This window comes from Colossoma macropomum, unplaced genomic scaffold (genome assembly GCF_904425465.1).
Source record: "Colossoma macropomum unplaced genomic scaffold, Colossoma_macropomum, whole genome shotgun sequence".
Taxonomy (NCBI): Eukaryota; Metazoa; Chordata; class Actinopteri; order Characiformes; family Serrasalmidae; genus Colossoma; species Colossoma macropomum.
Window position 1 is genome coordinate 14768865 of NW_023494803.1, and position 21417 is coordinate 14790281.

The 21417-nt window shown below is 38.6% G+C and overlaps 1 protein-coding gene across 4 annotated transcripts in view; it reads left to right on the top strand.

Moving 5' to 3' along the window:
* mpp5a (membrane protein, palmitoylated 5a (MAGUK p55 subfamily member 5)) overlaps window positions 1–2569 on the top strand; it is a 72997-nt gene extending 70428 nt beyond the window's left edge. For all 4 annotated transcript variants that reach the window (XM_036594174.1, XM_036594176.1, XM_036594175.1 and 1 more), the window contains exon 14: window positions 464–2569. In XM_036594174.1, the coding sequence (XP_036450067.1) occupies window positions 464–640 (177 nt within the window). In that variant the 3' untranslated portion in view covers window positions 641–2569. The remainder of the gene's footprint in view (window positions 1–463) is intronic.
* The last annotated feature ends 18848 nt before the right edge of the window (window positions 2570–21417 follow it).

Here is a 21417-nt window from a genome sequence, read left to right on the forward strand (position 1 = left end):
TTCTCATCATTTGCGGTGCTAAAATAGTATGATGCCAGCTTTCACATGTTTAATCCTAAAGTTCCTTCGGTACATAGATCATATGACATATAACAATATAAATATATCTGTTGATCAAACAAATTAAATATAGACATCTTTTTATATAAACAACCCAAGCCCGACTTACAGAGAGATCAAACGAGAGATGAGTCAGCAACCGGAAAGTCATCAAACGAGAAATGAGTCAGCAACCAGAAAGTCAAAGTAACTAACCCACACCAAGAACCCTTTCTGAACTTTTACTTTTAAGAGTATAATATTCAGTGGAAGAGCATGAACATTATAAATTATAACTAATGGCTTTTGTGTCCTCCATCTTCCATAAGTGGTTAGCCATATGAAAAACTGTTTTGAATTACATCATAGTAATACATTGTAGTCTTGCTGTAATGCTGTCTTCTGCTGTGTCTTCTTTGTAAAGCCTGAGGAGCTGAGGGACATCATAGAGAAAGCCAGGGAGATGGAGCAGAACTTTGGCCACCTGTTTGATGCGACCATAGTAAACACTGACCAGGACAAGGCCTACCAGGAGCTGCTGCGGCTCATCAATAAACTGGATACTGAGCCTCAGTGGGTTCCTTCCTCCTGGCTGCGCTGAGATGACTCTTTTTAGACACACAAACATACACAGAAAAGATTGTCAAGTAGGCTGTATGTGGTTGTTGCTGTGCGGTTTAGTGGACTGCAAGAGGAGACATCTGATTGTTGGCTGTGTCAGGACACTACATATCTACACTTAACCACAGTCTGAACACTCAAATTATTATGAATGCTGGACATAACTGTTTCTGTTCACTATCCTGAGTATATTCCGCCTTTTTTCCCCCTTATGAACCCAATGTATTTCTTCACACTAAATAACCTACCCACATTCTGGAAATACGTAAGAAAATCACCAGCACTTAGGTAGCAACAATAATTTAAGTGCTTCTAGACTGCTTTTGATTATTATTTATAAATGTAAATATGCATTTTTAAACACTGTCAAGGGACAATTTCTGAACTGTGGACAGGGAGTGAGAACATTTTTGCAGTTACTCAGCTGGAGAAATTACCAAGAGCTGCTAGAATAATATCAACATATCTACAGACAATATCGTAAACTATGTTAGTTCATAGTTAAAGTAGAATTTGAACAGGGTTCTTGGATGTAATGAAGGATGCAATGAACTGCTCACATTGTCGTTTTTTCCTCTGAAGGGCCTCTTTTTTGAATTGCTTCCCTTTATAAAGCTTCTGAAAGACAATTTTTGTTAAATCTGAAAAAAGTGTTATTTTACAGGAAATGGAAATGTCATTTGTGTGCCTGAATTCAAATTTCCTTGCAGACAGGTGGTGTGAAACTCTAGAATTTTTTTGAGGAAAATGATGGACATGTCTGACAAGGATTAGTCATAGGTGAATCAATTTCCCTCAATGTAGATGAAGAAGAATAATCTTCAACTCACATCATGAGTCTGTCACGTGGTTTGTTGCTGTGTTTTGGTGGACGTTAGCTATATCCCATCTGAAGAACACTAACTCTGAAACTTCCATACCACAGAAAAGGATGAACACTGAAGTGGCAAAACCCCAATGCCTCTACCATTTCAAGTGACACAGCCTATGACAACCAACACTGTGATTATGACTGACAATACTTTGTGCGATTAGGATCAGGTTAACAATGTTGTATTGCTTTTTTTTTTTTTTCTTTTGTGTGTTTGTGTGTATTTTACAATGCAAATCTGTGCTTTCTGTCTCAGTATTCACATGCACTTCCAGAACTTCCAGAAGTGTGACCAGTATTGTAAACAAGTATTTGACAGCAATACAGTGAGATTCACGTACTAAGCATAACCATCCTAGTCTTAGTCTTTTCTTTGCTTAATTTAAAAATAATTTTTGTTCCCTTTTCTTTAAGTGAGTTAAATCACTTGCAAAGTGGAAGTGATACTCAGAAACGTGTAGTTCCTCATAACTTTTGGTCAACCAACCAAAAAAATAAAAAGCTCAAGTTCAAGCACTGTGGAGAAAGAAAGAATGACACAAATGTGCATGTGTGTGCGTGACCTGGGTGTCTTCCTGTGCAGTTCATGAGAGCATGTTCTGAAAATTCTGAAATTTGATTATGAACGGCAGAATGTTGATTTGTTTATACTTGTAACAGTTTATAAGTGAAACCTTTTTAAAGGAAATACTGTCTCTGAAATTGTAGAATGCAGATAAGTGTTACATCCTGTGACTTTAGCACACACTGGAAACATTATTTTTAATTATTTTTAATTAATAATCACTATGTTGAAAGCAACCTGTATATTTTTATGTACAAACATCCACAGCAAATACCCAACTTAACCTAGCTTTTCTCTGGAATATCAGTCCATGTTTCGTACTGGTTCTGGCTGGACTGCAACCAGTCAACATGTGATATAGTTACTGGAAGTGGAACTAATGAATGTAAAATAAAAATCACTTTTCTGTCTGAGAAAACATTTTTGTATGAATTATACATGTGAATTATTAAAAACGAGATTAGTAGACATTTTATGTTGTCTTGTGTATGGTGCATAAAAGGTGCGTATTCAGATTGCACGACATTTGAACAAGCTGAAATTCATGTTGTGCAGTATAAACTGTGTATGAATATAAATATACACACACACAATGTATATATGTATGGAAATACAAGATTTTCTTCCAACAACAGTGATATATATATATGTATATATAAATATACACATAATGTATATATGTACACATTTACACATTGTGTGTGTGCATATATACATTGTGTGTGTGTGTATATTTATATATACATACATATATATATCGCTGTTGTTGGAAGAAAATCTTGTATCTCCAAAATGATAACATTACAGAAAAAGGAAAAAACCCACTTTACTTTCAGTGTAAGTCAATGGAACCAGACTTTTTTCCAAGTCATCTTAGGCCATTTCTTTTGGTCCATTCATCATGAAATTTAGACAATGTAAAGGGCAGTAGGCATTTTCAAATTATGACAAAAATGGACATACAAGGATTTCTTCCAACAGCAACTATATATATATATATATATATATATATATATATATATATTGTATGTCAAAACTAATGGTAGTCTTGAGGTAACATTTTAGCCTAAAATTTACTTTTTAACATCACCCTTGGATCCCATCAACGCCTTTAAGCTTCTCTACAATGCACCGCTCACGTCAGACCGCTCTGAATGAATTTGTTTACATCTCAACGATTGATCGGTGTAATATTATTAGCATAAAGTATCTGAAGTACATTGCAGTTACCACACTTTCTGTATCTGTTGAACAGTATTATTTTGTAGACAAGTTGAATTATTTCAAAATACAGTGTGTATAATGACATCCTGCACAAAAAAACATTAGCATTAACATTAACACAGAATTAACATGACCCTTCACTGGAACTAGCCCAAACCCTGAAAAACAGCTCCAGACCATTATCTCTCCTCCACTAAACATAACTGCTGTCTCTTTGGAATTGCGCGTTCCGGGAGGATTCGTCACTTCCAAAAAAAACGTTTGCACTGCTCCAGAGTTCTGTGTCATCGTGCTTTACACCACTCCAGCCGATGCTTGGCATTGCACATCGTGGTCTTAGGCTTGTGTGCAGCTGCTTGGCCATGGACACACACAGTTCTTGTATGGAGGACTAAAAATGACGTGTAAATAAATAAATGAACAAATAAATAATATATAAATAAATAAATGAATAAATATTTTTCCTGAAAAAGGGCATACTTGAATAAATGTCTTGAATTTCTTTCTACATTCCATACATCACCATTTATTTGGGCTATTTTTGTATTTATACATGTATTTATTGATTTCCACATTTCTGCATTTATTTATTTATGTATTTCCACATTTCTACATTTATTTATTTCTGTATTTCTGTATCTGTATGTTAATAAGGTAGGCGGTCCTAACCTCACTCTAAATCAGGACTGGTTAAAGAGGTGAGATCGGTTTGGCTCTGCTACTACTGCCTTGGCCTACCTATCTCCGCCAACTTCACGGAGGTCCTTGGCCTCCAGTAGCTGCTTTCTGGTTCACTGTAGCATTGCCCGGATTGCCCAGCTAGATAAGCCACTTAAGTTGTTGGCATTCGTTAATTTTGTGTAGTCCTGTATTGCTGATGGCATTTTTTACGAGCCGTTGCTAATGATTTAAGATCATTAGCGAATGATTTTGAGAATCACGCACCAGATGACTACCTTCTGTTTCGTCTGGAAAGATTAATGGATGGTTTTGTTCAGCTCCGTGCTGACATGGATGAGAACCTTGACCTAACTGTGTTAGACCGTCTTCAAGAAGTCTCCCGCCAACTTAATCTCTCAGAGACGGAGGAAGCGACAGTTGGACGTCCATCCTACATTTTGCCTCCAACTGATCGAGGCTCACCTCCTTTTGGGCCACACCGCTGGAGATAGCACAGCTGTTCGGAGTGTGCGAGAGAACAATTCGCTGGAGGATGGCAAGGTATGGGATAATGTAATTAACACCCAACAGTTTGTCCAGTCTGTCTCCTTTTTACTTCATCTTTGTTGTTTGCTGAAAATGTAATTGCTATTATATCTGTGCAAATTTCTAGAAAAGTAGTGAAGCAAGTAGATTTTGTTTTCCAGATTTTACAGTACAGCACGCAATATGTCTACTGCAAAGGTAGAAACAGAAATATCACTGGTTAAATACGTGCTTGCACAATCATTAACGTTACAAAAATTATTTTCAATATTTTCAAATGGCCTAACGTACTGGATTTGTGCTTTAGTTCATAGTTTAGTCCTGAGGCATCCCTGAGAACTTTTCATACTCAGTAGCATTGGTTTAACACTTACGTTGTTGTTGTGTTCATAAACTCATACACTGTGAAAGGTTTTAACTTTTACAAATTAAAAAATCTGAAGTCTCTCCTCAGAAAAAGTTATACTGAACTCTATGACCTTATCTTGGTCTATTCTGATCATACATCTATTGCATGTTTTGTTCATCCTGGAAGGGAGTTCTCTCCTCTTTTTTTCTTCCTGAGAGTCAAGGATAGTGGCTGTTGTCTTGCTGTACATTTTCATGTCCATTGAAGAAAATTTGTTGTTTCTTATATTGGGCCATAAAATTGTCCTAACCTCATTTGCTTTGGTTTAAATTCAACCTCATACACATGCATATATGATAACCTCATTTAAGGTAAGCTGTTACATTTATGTAATTTCTGTAGGACACAGCAGAAACTTAAACCATGAGGTTTAAGAGGCCAAGTATTTTTGTTTTAATTTGAGGTTTTTGTCCCAGACAGCACAGATTTAAAGTCATGATAAACCTTTAATTACAGCTAAGCTAGTGACCGAGCAACTGAGCTCTTGTGATCATTGTGTTTTGTTTGTGCTGTGGTCATGTTTGTGTTATGTTGACTATATTTTTGATGATCAGTATCAACAGTCTATTAACTCCAATGGAAGACAACGATCTGAATGAAACTGTGACCCAAATTCTGCAGCACCATCCCAGCTGTGGATACAAAATGATGGTTGGGCACCTGAATGTACAGGGCATCCGCATACAAAGTAAGTGATTGTAGTCATGACAATATAATCATGTAGTCATTCATTGGGTCTGGATTTAATTTACCAACAGGTTGGGATTTGCACTAATTGCTGATCTACTAACAATGCGGGAAAAAAAAAGTTGATTGGGAAACTTGATTTTTGAGTACACCTAATTCTGTGTTCTATTTTGCAAATTTTAGGACAGCATGTACAGGAATCCATGCAGTGTGTGGATCCTCATGGAGTTTTGATGCGCACCCTTCAGCTGAACCCACAAAGGCGAAGGAAGTACTTTGTACAAGCACCAAACAGTTTGTGGCACATTGACGGCATTCACAAATTGATAAGGTATTTGAAGAATGTTAGCGATCTAGCTAGGCCTTTTTAAAATGGTTTGTATAGTTCAGTTGGAAAGTCTTTAAATAGTGATACACTTTAACATAGGACTCTTAAATTTAAAATTAAACAGTAACCTTTAAATATTAATGTTGCAGTTTTAATTTGAGGTTGCTTACATTCACAACAGCTGAACAGTGTAGAAATTGTATTTTTTTGTCAAGGGCAGAAAAGAACTAGGACTCTGACACTGTTGACGCAGTATGGATTTGAAAATCCCAGAATTAAAACTTGGAGTCATCACTTTACTTTAACCATTGTTTTCTTTGCATATACAAAATGTTTGAGTAAAAGCACAAAAGTGGGAAATTAGAATTTTTATTTTGTGAGTTTGGGAGGGATGTTATATTTATGTTTACTAAGAATATCAAATTTAGACCGTTTAGATAGACCTATGTGTCACACTAAGCTTGCACACAGAGATGCAAGATACAAGTTGTGGTATCGCTCTTAACCTATGTCCATACGTATCTATTTCAGATGCCGTATTGTTGTGCATGGTGGTATTGATGGCTTTAGCCGTGTCATCATGTACTTGAGTGCCGCCACTAACAATCGTGCAGCAACAGTTCTAGAAACTGTTGAAGTGCATGGCATGCTGTCTCGTGTAAGGTCAGATAAAGGTGGGGAAAATGTTGACGTGGCATGCTACATGGTGGCTAACCAAGGACTTAACATATTGCTGGCAGGAGTGTCCATAATCAACGGTAACATGAAATCATTAATTCGTCCAACATTTATCTCTGTAGTACATTATAGTACTTTTTGTAAAATATGGCAGCACAAACTGTTTCACATTTTTATGTAGGGTTGATGTTTTAATCTGTCCATTACTGTTATTTGCCATACATTATGTAACTTTATAGTATCCGTTTCAAATCTGTCTTAATACCATACTCATATGCCCATACAGCCACCATCCAATTCATTAAAACCACCACCCTATATCTACACTGTTTGTCCATCTTATCAACTCCATTGAGCATATAGGAGCTCTTTGTAGTTCTACAATTAAAAACTGTAGTCCATCTGTTTGTCTGCATACTCTGTTAGCCCCCTGTTTTCAATTGTCAGGTATGTTGGTGCGTATTGTGCTGGTACGAGTGGATCAGACACAGCAGTGCTGCTGGAGTTTTGCTCACTTGCTGTCCACTCTATTAGACACTCCTACCTTGTCAGTCCACCTTGTAGATGTAAAGTCAGAGACGATAGCTCAGCTGCTGCTGCACAGTTTGTGTTGGTCAACCTCTAGACCTTTATCAGTGGTCACAGGACGCTGCCCACAGGACGTTGTTGGCTGGATGTTTTTAGTCCACTATTCTCAGTCCAGCAGTGAAACTGAGGTGTTTAAAAACTCTAGCAGCACTGCTGTGTCTGATCCACTCGCACCACCAGTGCAACACACACTAACACACCACCACGTCAGTATTACTGCAGTGCTGAGAATGATCCACTACCCAAATAGTACCTGCTCTGTGGGGGTTCCGGCCATTGAAGAACAGGGTGAAGGGGGATAATGAACTATGCAGAGAAATAGATGGACTACAGTCTGTAACTGTAGAACTACAAAGTGAAACTATATGGTCAGTGGAGCTGATAAAATGGACAAAGAATGAAGATACAAGGAGATGGAATTAATGAATTGGCTGGTCAGTGATTAAACACTGAAAGAGTTTTGGCCACTGCAATTGTTCTCCCTTACAATACTGATCATAAAAGATTCCTTTACTAATATATCTATGGAAGTGATATTGGAAAAATCCTTTTTGGGAATAAAAGCGCTTTCTAACATTTACCTGAACTTAAATCTGAAGTTAATATGTGGTTTCAGCAGTCTTCCAAAGTTACATTGTTTTTAGTACTAAACGCCCTCTTAGTGTTTCCATGGAAAGTGATGCCTTGCTGTGGTAGCAACACAGAGCTACCAACACATGCTGTGATAGTAACACAGAGAGAACTTTGAACTTAAAAAACTGTAACTTTGGTAGAACCCAAATTGACCTAATTAACCCAGACTGGTGAAGCCTTATTTTAATTTAATCTGAACTTAAAAGTGCCTTTACATAGAAGAAGAACTGATTTTATTGACAATTACCTATATTGGAATTACTTTGCGTATGTACAGGAACAATTGGTGACCTGATTATTACAAACTGAATATTGATTACATCACATATAGTGTCATACAGTTCTGGGCCTCATTTCCCAAAACTATCATGAGGCTAATATGATTGTAAAATCCATCTTACAATCCTTCTTTAGCTTAAAAGGTGTTTCTCAAAAGCATCATAACTGGAGACTCTTAATAATAACTGGAGAATCTAATAATAGTAGATTAACAAGTGGCTCCTACCCACTTCTAGGAGGCTGAAGACAGCTAGCTACATCACCGACGATGGTGTATATTAGTCCAAATATCAGTTTTTACAATCATTTGGCCTAATATTTTCATAATTAATGCATACACATCACAGTTGGGAATTCAGCTTCACAAAATGTTCAGAAACCTACCGTCCACTGGGTGACTGGGTGTCATGATATGTGATGGCGGAGGAGAACTTGGTGAGTTTACAGCCCCCGGTGCTGCACAAAAACGTGTTGAACACCACACTGTTGACTTGCTCAGTTAAGGTTAATACAGTAGCCTAAATATCAGTTATTCATTTAGCTAAATTACTTTTTTTCAGGTCGCACTGGTTATTTCATCTACCCGAGAGATATGAACAGAAGATACTTACAGTTTTCAAGCTGGTCAGTTACATCCCACAGGAGGTCTGTCAGCGGTCTCCCACTCAAGGCCACTGTATAGTTAAGAGAAGGTTAGCGTAACTAGCTTTGGTCACATAGCTAGAGTTGTTAGGAATCGGTTGCTTCTGCCTGGTTTGCCAAGCTGACCCATACTGCTTTATAGTGAGGTTAGGACTCCCCACACAATTAACATATAGGCGAAGAAATACAGAAATAAATAAATGCAGAAATGTGGAAAAATAGAAATAAATAAATGAAGAAATGTGGAAATACAGAAATAAATACATGTAGAAATGTGGAAATATAGAAATAAATACATACATGTATAAATACAGAAATAGCCCAAATAAAAGGTGATGTATGGAAATGTAGAAAGAAATTCAAGATATTTATTTAAGTATGTCCTTTTTGAGGAAAAAAAGTAGTTATTCATTTATTTATTTATATATTAAATTATTTATTTGTTCATTTATTTATTTACACTTATGTCAATTTTAGTCCCCATACTCTACGTTTACACAGCAGGTAAAAGTGGCCCAAATCCGATCTTTTTCCTCATATGTGACACAGATGTGTCATCTGTGTGGCTGTGTGAACAGCAAAAAACGCATTGAATCTGACATTTTCAATTCCGATTTGAGACGCTTTCACATGTGGTACTGAAATCCAATACGTATCCGATCTGCGGCAATGCGACTCAGTCTTAACATCCAGATCGGAATTCATACGACTTTTACGTCAGTCCAACTCGACATTCGTCATAATTTCGCGCTGCTGAGGCTCATAAACATTTAGGCTTATGTCTCTGTACCAAAAAATTAGAAGAGAATTATCGCAACCACTCCATGTTTGAAGAGATTTCGAACGAAACGGCCGAACGCGGCCGGAGGAGACCGAGGCTGCAGCATCAGAGAACAGGTTAAAGAATCCGAGGACACGAACCAAAGAAGTGGATGTGGCCGAATAACCAGCCCTTTTTCGGCGAACTCGAACACATTGTGGGTGATGAGTCCAGCTGTCAACCACTGGAACTTTATACTCGCTCCAGCGATGCTGACGAAGACGAAACTGAAAGCTGCGGGAGCGACTGGCGTTCGCTGGCCGTCACGACTGTTCACCTCTGGATCAGCCGCCACGTGAGGCACTGTTCTTTTGCACATGCAAAGATTTAGAAGCGTGATCTGTTCAGACTGATGTCGCATACAGGTCACATTTAAAAGATAATGTAAACAGCCAAAAAAAAAATCGGACTTTGTGAGAAAATCAGATTTGGGCCACTTCTACCTGCTGTGTAAATGTAGCCATTACCTTTTAAATGTGACCTGTATGCGACATTAATCTGAACAGATCACACTCCTAAACCGACCCGCACGCGCAGAAGAACAGTGCTTCACGTGGCGTGCTCATAAACAATCATGACGGTCAGCAAACGCCAGTCGCTCCCGGAGCTTTCAGTTTCGTCTTCGCCAGCATCACAGGAACGATTATGAAGTTTTTTGACGCTGCAGCCTCGGTCTCCTCCGGCCGCGTTCGGCCGTTTCGTTCGAAATCTCTTCAAACATGGAGTGGTTGCGATAATTCTCTTCTAATTTTTTGGTACAGAGACATAAGCCTAAATGTTTATGAGCCTCAGCAGCGCGAAATTATGACGAATGTCGAGTTGGACTGACGTAAAAGTCGTATGAATTCCGATCTGGATGTTAAGACTGAGTCGCATTGCCGCAGATCGGATACGTATTGGATTTCAGTACCACATGTGAAAGCGTCTCAAATCGGAATTGAAAATGTCAGATTCAATGCGTTTTTTGCTGTTCACACAGCCACACAGATGACACATCTGTGTCACATATGAGGAAAAAGATCGGATTTGGGCCACTTTTACCTGCTGTGTAAACGTAGCCAATGTGAACAGCCAAACAAAAATTCGGATTTGGACCACTTTTACCTGCTGTGTGAACATAGCCATATTGTCATGTCAGCGTGATAAAGAAGATGCGGAAAACAACGCTTCTGCGTGGCCGCTGTGCATGGACCTTCGGTGCATTCACAGAGACAGAGTGTATTGCGTCATCGGAGGGAAAACCATGCCACTTGTACGGAAGAACATTCCGTAAAGGTTAAATGGGAGTAAATGAGAAATTGTGGGACACCGCTCGTTGAATCAACTTTAACATAAAATGTTAAATTATGATATATAGCTAGAGAAACTAAACCTGATTTGACTCCTTCAGTGTCCCTTTTGTATCCCCAAATCAGTGTGGAAAAATGTCGTCACTTATTTAGTATCATTAATTGACCTAATTACCAGGTAGGCTAGTCAATATTGCAATCTATTTAGCTAATGTATGGAACAAAATGCTCAAATCTGTAGCCTACTATTAGCCAACTGGCTAAACTAATGCATCCGGGGAACTGGAAACCATCTATAACAACAAATTCTCAGATAGAGTTAATTAACTTTTCAGCCTACCTGACACAAAATGTATGCTGCACACACAGAAGTGGATAGGTTAATATAATGTTTGCAATGTACTTGCACAACGTAGCGTGACGTATGTCTGCTTTCTGAACAACACATCCGTTTTCTTCCAGCTAGCACCTGTTAACTGCTCAGTAGCTAGACATCTCACCTGCTTATCTGTTTCAGGAGTTTCTTTCAATTTTGTACAAATTATTTAAATTTTGTGTAATTTTAGTGTATTTTTATAGCATTTGCAGTTATATATAGTGTTTCTCTTATTAGCTTGTTTAGCTTTATTCCGAGTGTGACGTTAGACAGCTAACTCTGTGCCTAACTTTAATCATGGCTGGTTTTTACACATGGTGCTTGGATGAGTTGCCAAAAATGAAAGTTAGCGATGTTTACTGTCTAGCAAAAGCAAGCAGTAAAGCCCCGACCTCACTGTTAGAGAAGAGCTTTAAATTGTAGATGTATAGCCAGGTCTTTAATTACAAGGGTGCGTTCCTTTATTTTCGAATCAGAAGTATTTGTGGCTATCTTTTGAAAAAGTAATTTGTTCAAATTAGATTAATTGTAGCCATATATGTTCAAAATATAAAAGAAGTACCCTAAAAGAATTACTACCATTAGCCATCCACCTTCAGAGGAAGAGTGTGACTCAAGAATACTAACATGAAAATTTGGATTGAATAAAAGTAAAGTTATTAGTGCCATGGCTAAGTACAGCTGTAGATCCCCATTGAGTGCACCAAAATACTTTGCCTTTGGAACATGAATGTTTTTCTTAAAGTAAATAGTCATTTCATCTTTGAGTCTTACAAAGTAAAAATAAGGCCTTTTGTTAAATCATGAAACCCCTATACATTAAGAGAAAAACAGGACAGTTTAAGTCATGTGCAAAACAACAACAAAAAAAAACTTTTTACCTACTTGGGCACCTAGATAAGTAAGAAATTCTTTGTAAAGTGCAAAACCTTGACTCTACCAACACCCTCTCTCATATCTTAGACAACATTAGCCAAAAAATGGCACTAAATACCAAATTACCTGTTACTGACATTTTAGGCCTTCTTAAATCAAACATCTCTGACAGTAACCTTCATGCTATCCATTACAGCAAATGGTATCTGAAATTCTCAGATTCCAGCGCATCTTATAGTGATCCAATTCATCCACTTTATCACAGGGACTTTTATTCTCAGCCAGTAGCACAGCCATCTGGGTTGGCATAGTCCTGCACTCATTTTACACTTTCTGCCATAGCTGCTACCTCCATCAAATCTTTTGCGGACATGGTGACTGTAGTGTCAACTTCCATACGGAGCTATAAGTGCTACAAACTGTGGATTTCTAGGGTTCAGCAGACCTTGTCTCATATAAAATTCCCAGTCGCCAAGAGTGGAACAAAGCTCAGGATTTCGGCACTAATTTCCTATTACTGTGCCAAGTACTTTCCTTAAGCATTTAAAGCTACAAACGTTCAAGAGAGGGTAGAAAAAGACAGGTTTTGCACAAAATCTGAGTGAGCAATCAATAGACTAAACTTGCTTCAGCACCATCTTGGCTCCCCCGTTGGGAAAATTTGAACAAGCAACTGGCGAAAAAGAAGCTAACTTCGGCTTCAGGGAGAGTTAAAATCCATGATATGAGCAGGTTGTCTTTTTCTGCTTGACAGCTGAGTAACATTATTTTTGCTGTTTCACAGAACCAACAAGTCATTATTGTTTTGTCCCATTTGCTAATGTTTGTGATAGCTAATCACAACTGCTGCACCGTTTAAGATGGAACGGAAAACTCAAACAAGAAGCTGGAAAAAAAGACGCCAAATTCAGCCTCATAGTTTTAACACTGGTTAAAACTTATAATAACCATGCATACCATGCAAAACCTCCAGCTGTAACTTGTTTTAGAGAAAACTGTGGAAATAAGTACAAGGTTTGATATTGATTACTCAATAGGCGGCGCTATACCAACCAAAAATCTGTTTCTCAGCAACCGCTTAGCCAATTAAGCTGAAATTTTGCATGCGGCATCATTGTTCCACTGTATAAAGAAGCTGTTAAGGACAACTCAATCACTGGACAAATATGGCCACCACTGGCCAATAAGCTTTCAACAGGCATTTGGAGGGCTTAGAATTGACCATAAGTGTCCATAAAGTAAATCTCTAATAGCCTATTAAGTTTGACCTCAATTGGCCATGAGGTGGCACTATTCAACACAAACTACAATAAGTCCCATAAATTTTTAAATTATTTAAGAAAATCATTATATATGATGCCTTACTCTAAGTTTATTATTAAATACAATTCTATTAAAATTCTTAAGTTTTTCTGCAATTGTTCAATGTTTGAAATGAGCTTTTTTGACTAGATCAATCTCAATCAATCTCTCCGGCCTGTTTTTTTCTGACTTAAGGGGCTATAAATTCATTAGTTTTCATCTTATAGTGACAAAACTTGGAAAAAAAAAATGTACAATACCATTTTCTGAGGAAGCCTGCAAAGTTTCATTTAAATTGATCTCTAAGGCCCCTACAGTACGTATTCTAGTGCATATTTATTAAAAATTCATTATATCTTTCTATGATTTAAACAAAGAAAAGACAATGGTATCAAACTACACATTTCATTAACACCTAAAACTCTGCAGTCACATGTATGTTCCAAAACTGCACAGGAAATGTGGAAATTTGATCTAAACCCCTCATAACCACAGAATCAGGATGGCAATATATTCTTCAGCCACCAGAGAGAGCCTCAGACATACATACAGAAAGTTTCTGAATTTTATGTGTTCCACTGAGCCCAAGAATTTTGCAAAAACAAGTCTTTAAAAAAAAAACAAAACCCTGTTTTACAGTAAATGATGAAACTCCCTGGGTTTTCATTGCATTCTTTTAAACTTGGTCTTAAAACCAACATCAAAGTCTCAAGGTCAATAATTATTTTAAAAAGCTTGCCTTTAAACATCGTATTGCAGCATGATCAAATCAAATCAAATCAGATTTATTGTCACATCACAAGAGTACAGGTGAGTGAAAAACTTGAGTGTGAGTTCCACAAATTATGCAGAGAACAGTATTTACACATAGATAAACAAAACTATAGATAGGATAGAAGAATAGATAAAACCAATTTAACTAAAATATATACATATAATCTTACACAATAACTTAAAAATAATAATATTGCACCGAGACATATAATATTGCACTGGGAATGTAGAGTGAGTGTAATCAACCATATACTATATATAGTAATGGATATTACAATGCTATGTAGATGTGCAAATAATCACACTAGGTGTGGAGGTAGAAGATGGTACAGTAGGTGGCAGAGTATTTAGTAAAGTGCAAGGTACAGGAAGTTAAGTGGAAGCGCAGGGGGAGAGTATTGTCTTTGGATAGGTATTCAAAGTCCAGCTATGCAAGTAAAGTGTGGGAGTACAGTGGGTGCACGTACGTGTAATGGGAAGGGTTGGGCTGGGCAGAGCAGTGATTACTGGCTGTTCAATAGCCTGGTTGCATGGGGGAAGAAGCTGTCTTTGAGCCGACTGGTTCTGGCTTTTAAGCTTCTGAGCCTCCTACCACTCGGCAGCTGAGAGAACAGACAGTGACTAGGATGGGAGGGGTCCTTCATAATCCTTCTGGATTTCCTCAGGCAGCGACTGGTGTATAAATCCAATAGGTTAGGGAGCTGAACCCCGGTGATGGACTGTGCTGTCCGCACCACCCTCTGCAGAGATTCCCTCTCACGAACAGTACAGTTCCCGTACCAGGTGGTGATGCTGCCCGTCAGGATGCTTTCCACAGTGCAGGTGTAGAAGGTCTTAAGGATGCTGGGGTTCAGGCCAAACCTCCTCAGCCTTCTGAGGAAGTAGAGGCGCTGGTGGGCCTTCTTCACCACCTGTGAGGTGTGCACTGCCCATGTCAGGTCCTCGCTGATGTGAACACCGAGAAACTTAAAGCTGCTGACCCTCTCTACCGCAGTCCCATTGATGGAAATCGATGGGTGTACTCTCTCCTGCTTCCTGAAGTCCACGATCAGCTCCTTGGTCTTACTGACGTTTAGAGAGAGGTTATTCTCCTGGCACCAGTTTTCCAGGATTTTAACCTCCTCTCTGTAGGCCGATTCATCGTTGTTGGAGATCAGGCCCACAACTGTTGTGTCGTCAGCAAACTTTATGATGACGTTGGAGCTGTGTCTAGCAGTGCAGTCATGGGTGTACAGGGAGTACAGGAGCGGGCTGAGCACACAACCCTGGGGGGCTCCGATGTTGAGGGTCAAAGAGGAGGATGTGATACTTCCCATCCTTACCACCTGCCGTCGGTCCGTCAGGAAGTTCAGGATCCAGCTGCACAGTATGCTGTTCAGACCCAGATCCCGGAGCTTGCAGTCGAGCCTCGAAGGAACGATTGTGTTGAATGCTGAACTGTAGTCTACAAACAGCATTCTCACATACGTGTCCTTCTTTTCCAGGTGGGAGAGGGCAGTGTGCAGGGTCAGGGCGATTGCATCGTCGGTGGATCTATTCCGCCTATATGCAAATTGCAGTGGGTCCAGGGTGGCAGGCAGTGAGGAACAGATGATATCCCTGACCAGCCTCTCAAAGCATTTGCTTACGATGGAGGTCAGGGCAACAGGTCGCCAGTCGTTCAGACAGGTAATACTAGCTGTCTTTGGAACTGGCACAATGGTGGCTAGTTTGAAACTAGCTGGCACGACCGAGAGAGACAGTGAGGTGTTATAGATGTCTGCAAAAACTCCTGCTAGTTCCCTGTAGCAGGCTTTAAGCACTCTCCCGGGAATGCCATCTGGTCCTGGGTTGGATTGATATGAATCAATCGGTCCAGTCTGGCATATTCTGACAGAAGGGGCCATAAATCCATCAGTGATGCTCTGATTCTGACCAAATTTGATGTACATTCACAATAATCAGTTGAGGAAACATTAAAATATGCTTGAGTCGACTTAAGTAGGGCCCCACAATGGATAATGAATTGGCAACAAATTACATCATCATTATTTCTGTCTAAGATGAAAATAAAACATGACAATGGTTTTAAATTACAAAACTTAATGAGCCTTGACACTTTACAAATACAGGTACGTTACTTAACTTTACAGGAAATCCTGTAATTTCATAAACAAATATTGATCACAGTCAGTTGTTATTTTTTTCAGCCACCAGAGAGAGCCATATTACAAGAGAATTTATGTATATTGTGCTTCCCAGCAAGCCTGACAATTTTTCAAATGAAACATCATGACCTTTAAGCACAGTGTGGCTGTAAGATTTGAACAAATCAATGTGACCCGGCTTAGTCTGCCTTAGCCTGCCTTAAAGGGCTACATATACATAATACACATATACATGATATACAAGGGCTACAAATGATTGTCTGATTCTAACAAAATTTGAAACATATGTACAAAATGACAAACTGAGAGTGTATTATGAATTAATTTTCAATTCTATTATTTAATAATCACATTAATGAAAAGTTGGGAACAAATTACTAAAGTGGCGCTTGGTTCCGTATTGCTCCCTACCAATAAACTGTCTCAAAAAATACAGCCTCGCCACAGGCCTCTTGTGGCTCATCATGAAAACATCCCTCTTTGAAGCCTAAGGTTGTAGGTTAGATTCCCTCTCATGGACAGTAGACAGTTGTATAAATTGTAATGGACATATCACTCAGCAATCATCAGAAATGCAGGTCTGTCTTAAAAGTCCCACCATCAGCTGCCTTCTATGACCAAAGAATGAAATTTGTTTATGCTTCTAGTTTGTCTAAAGATGGTGCTTGGTTCCCTGTTGCTCGCTTCTAATAAATGGTCTCAAAAAATGCAATATATCCCCAGGCCTCTTGTGGCTCACTGTGAAAACATCTGTCTTTGAAGACTAAGGTTGTGTGTTCAAGTCCCCTTCAAAGATTGTGGCCAGAGCTGTGTAAATTTTATTGTATGCGATCACATACAGATTGTAATCATAAGAAATGAAGGTCTTTCTTAAAAATCCAATGATTTTCTGCCTTCTATGGTCAGAGGCCGACACATAAGCCATCATTGATGTAATGGTGCTCGGGCCACGCAGATTGCCGATTGTGGTTATATTTCATTTTATAACTGTCGGTCTTATCTGAATTATATGCTATATGTCAGCAAATCTATTCCTTTGCCCTTCAGTCTGTTCCTGTTTCAGTGTTACAGTTTTAAAGGGTTTCATCCCAATTAATGGGCAAGAGAAATATAATGCTGTGCATTAGTCTTAAGCTTTTGGGAAAATTATATCCCAGACAGCAGGCATATATCGGTCCGCTGGCTTGATAGGGTTGGCATCCTGCTGACTGTTTGTGACTTCTGGTCCACCCTCGGACCACCCAGGTTACTGTCCTGTCTACAAGCTCTACCTATTTTTTTTTATAATTAACATTTTATTTGCACACACAGTCAGGTTCGCAGATACAGTGGACACGATAAAGTAAAGGAGGGAGGGAAGAAAATAAAGGGGAGAAATTGACTATTTAGGACCGTGCCTCAAGGTAAGACATTAACAACTGCCAAATTTGCCAGGAATTATACATTTTCTGATTTAAGTTGTAGGCCAGTTGCTCTAACGGAAGCACTGTTGTAACTTGGGACAACCAGAGATCAACAGATGGAACCTGAGTTGTTGACCACAAAAGTAAAATACATTTCTTGGCCAAAGATACTAATATAAAAAAACAGGTGCTTTGTTTTATAGTCAAGTACAGATTCCACATCAAAGTTTAATAGGAACAAAGGAGGAGAGAAGACTAGGCAAACCTTCAATATTTTTTCAAGTTCACGGTGGATCCCCTTCCAGTAAAATTATATCTTGTCACATGACCAAAAACAGTGCATATATGTACCTCTTTCCTGTTTACATTTGAAGCAAAGATTTGAGCAATCTGAGGAGATCTTATGGAGGCGAACTGGCGCAAGATAAGTCTTATTGATAAAATTAATTTCATGAAGAGATGTCGAGCATACTCTAGGCTGTAAGCCTTCCCAAATCAATTTCCAATCATCGTCACTTATGTTCATGCCCAGATCTCGCTCCCACATACTCCTCAGATAAGGCAGAGAAGATGTACATACACCAGACAATAAGTTATATATTTTTGATACAAGTCCTGGCCACGGTGCCCATCCAGAAGCTCCTCTATCTCAGTCAGCTCTATTCTGTATAAGGGAAAAATGGGAAGAGAGCACCAATTATTAAGCTCTGTCTTAACTTACAAGAGGGGTATAATTTTTGCCCTAAAGATCTTTTAGTGTTGGACCCAAAAATATGCCCAGATATTTAAAACCATTTTGCACTAATGTAAAAGGGCAAACAGAATTAAATAAATCTGTTGTGTTTATGTTTAGCGGCAGTGCTGATGATTTAGAGATGTTTATCTTGTATCTGGGGAGACGGCCATATTGGGTGAGGCATTCTAAAAGAACAGAGATTGACTGGGTTGTTTTAGACACATATATCAAAATGTCATCAGCATAGAGAGATATTTTATGCTCATCCTCTCCCACTAAAATTCCTGAGAGGTCTTTGTTCATCCTAATCAACTGAGCTAGGGGTTCTATGACCGAAGTGAAAAGCTGAGGTGAGAGGGCACATCCTTGTCTCGTTCCCCTTTCAATTTGAAAAGATTAAGATAAAACACCGTTGGTGATTACAGCTACCCTTGGGTCTACATACAGATGCCTGACAAGCCTTATAAAATTAAGGACAGTGAATAAAATAAGCCCATTCCACTCAGTCGAATGCCTTTTCGGCATCTAGTGAAACCATAAGCGAAGGGTTTTTGTGTCTTTGTACCAAATCAATTACATTTAGCAATATGCGTATATTGTCAGACCCGTATCTCTTTCTGATGAATGCATGTTGATCAGGGTTAATGATTTGAGGTAAAACATTTTCAAGTCTTCTTGCTAAAACTTTAGCGAATATCTTACAGTCCGTATTGAGAAGACTTATAGGTCTGTAGGATGAGCAGACTTGAGGATCTTTATCTTTTTTAAAGATTAAGCAGATTGAAGCTGCTTTCCAAGTCTCTGGAATGGAACCTTGATCTAACAGATGCTGCAGAACCGGTGGTAAAACAGGTTGGAGTTCTGCCCAGAATGTTTTATAAAATTCAATTGGGAAACTGTCTGGTCCAGGTGCTTTATTAGAAGACAAAGACTGAATCGCCTCCCAGATCTCCTAAGGGAAATATGAGCATTAAGGTTTTCTCTCTCTGTATCTGAATCTCATGATCAGAAGCTGTAGTTTGTGATGTATACTTAGACTGTAGACTTAAACATAAAAATCCTTGAATATATCATTTATACTCTCAGGTTCATATATTTTAGTACCATCGAATTTAGCTGAGTATTTAACAGATTTCTCAGTTTGTTGCTTTTTTATTTGATTATCTAAATTTAGCTTCGCTTTAGCGCTACACAGGGGAACCCAACTGGATTGATTAGGTGCCGTTTTATGTAACTGTTGTAATTTTCTCACCTCAGTTTCCAATTTCTACTATTTAGTAGCGAAAGCTTCTTATGGAATGATGTGTAAGATATTAAGTGTGCGTGTGCCGTAGCTTTTGCAGCATCCCAAAGAGTAGCTGGGGACACAGGTGATTTCTTGTTGTCTTCCCAATAATTAATAATCCACTGTCAACAAATCCAGTGTTAGATAGCAAAGACGAATTAAACCTTCAATCTTTAGTTCTGTATTTAAAAAAAGAAAAATGAATATCCACAAATACTGGAGCATGATTCGATAGCACTACTGAACCTATCTGACATGAATGTATCAAATGAATACAGCTGTTTGGTATAAAATTATAATCTATCCTAGAATATGAATTGTGAGGGTTAGAATAGAACGTATAATCTTTGGCAGTAGGGTTTAATTCTCTCCAAACATCTGTAAGGCCAAGCTCGCTGCACAACTGATTAACAATGGAAGCAGACTTAACGTTCACTGAAGAAACGGATGTCTTATCTAAATTCTGATCAAGAACACAATTGAAACCCCCAGCTAATATACCAACGTCTTTACAAGACTGATTAAATCGTAAGATGACATCAGACATAAAGGTAGGAGTGTCCTCTTTTGGGGCGTAGAGTTAAGCATTGCAACATGGTGCCCATACAAGTGACCAGTAATTAAAATGAATCTGCCCTCAGTATCTTCGGTATGCTGTTCAAGAATAAATGGTCATTTTTTATTAATTAAAATGGAAGAAACGAAAACCACCTGCCACAGGCTTCACCCTAACACCGGAAAGTAAAAGCAAAGCAAAACGGTGCACAACTTTATGAGGTTGAACCATTTGCAAGTTAGCTAGCTAACGCTAGTGACTTTCCCTCTGAGCCAGAGATACAACCTAGCAAAGATATATTTATGTGTGTATAGCTTGAGTCTAACTAACTGTTACTTAAGTTGTTTATCACATAATTACTCACCTTTCTTAAACAGAAGCTGCTTGCAGAAGTAGTCCACTTTCAGTAAGTTACCCTGCCACTGGTTGGAGAATGTTGTTTATGCCGGTGTTACGGTAAATTCAGTTCCCCCTGTTCCCCCCTCATTGCGCATGTCGAAATCATGACGTCTTCAGTCGACGCTCCTCTGCGGGGCTTAGATAGGCTTAATTCGTTTGTTTTTGTACCGTTATTTCGTCCTATTCCTCGCAGTAAGTGAATTATCACGTTGTTTGTAAAAATGACTTATAGTTAAACACGTTTTAAAAGTATAAAATGTGTTGTTAGCAGATGTTTTAATGCTCAAACACTACGTGGGCTATCTTGCTAATGCTAGCTTTGGCTCCGAGTACTACTCCGAGTAACAGAAGTTAGATTTATTGCGCCATTTCTGATTTAATTACTGTACATGCAGACACATTTTGTTGTTCAGACTTCAGTGATTTTTAAGGTGTATTTATGTCACATATCCTCATCAGTCTCGCTAAGTTCTGTAAATAGATTTGAAATATTTGTTGCTGAAATACTGCGATGGACTAATGACAGCTGGGATAGGCTCCAGCACCCCACCGCGACCCAGAAGGATAAGCGGTTTAGTTGATGGATGGATGTTGCTGAAATAAATAAACTGCATCAAGTTACACAGCACAGTAATTAGTCTGTGTTATTATTATTAGACTACGTATCTCAGTGCACCTAGGAAG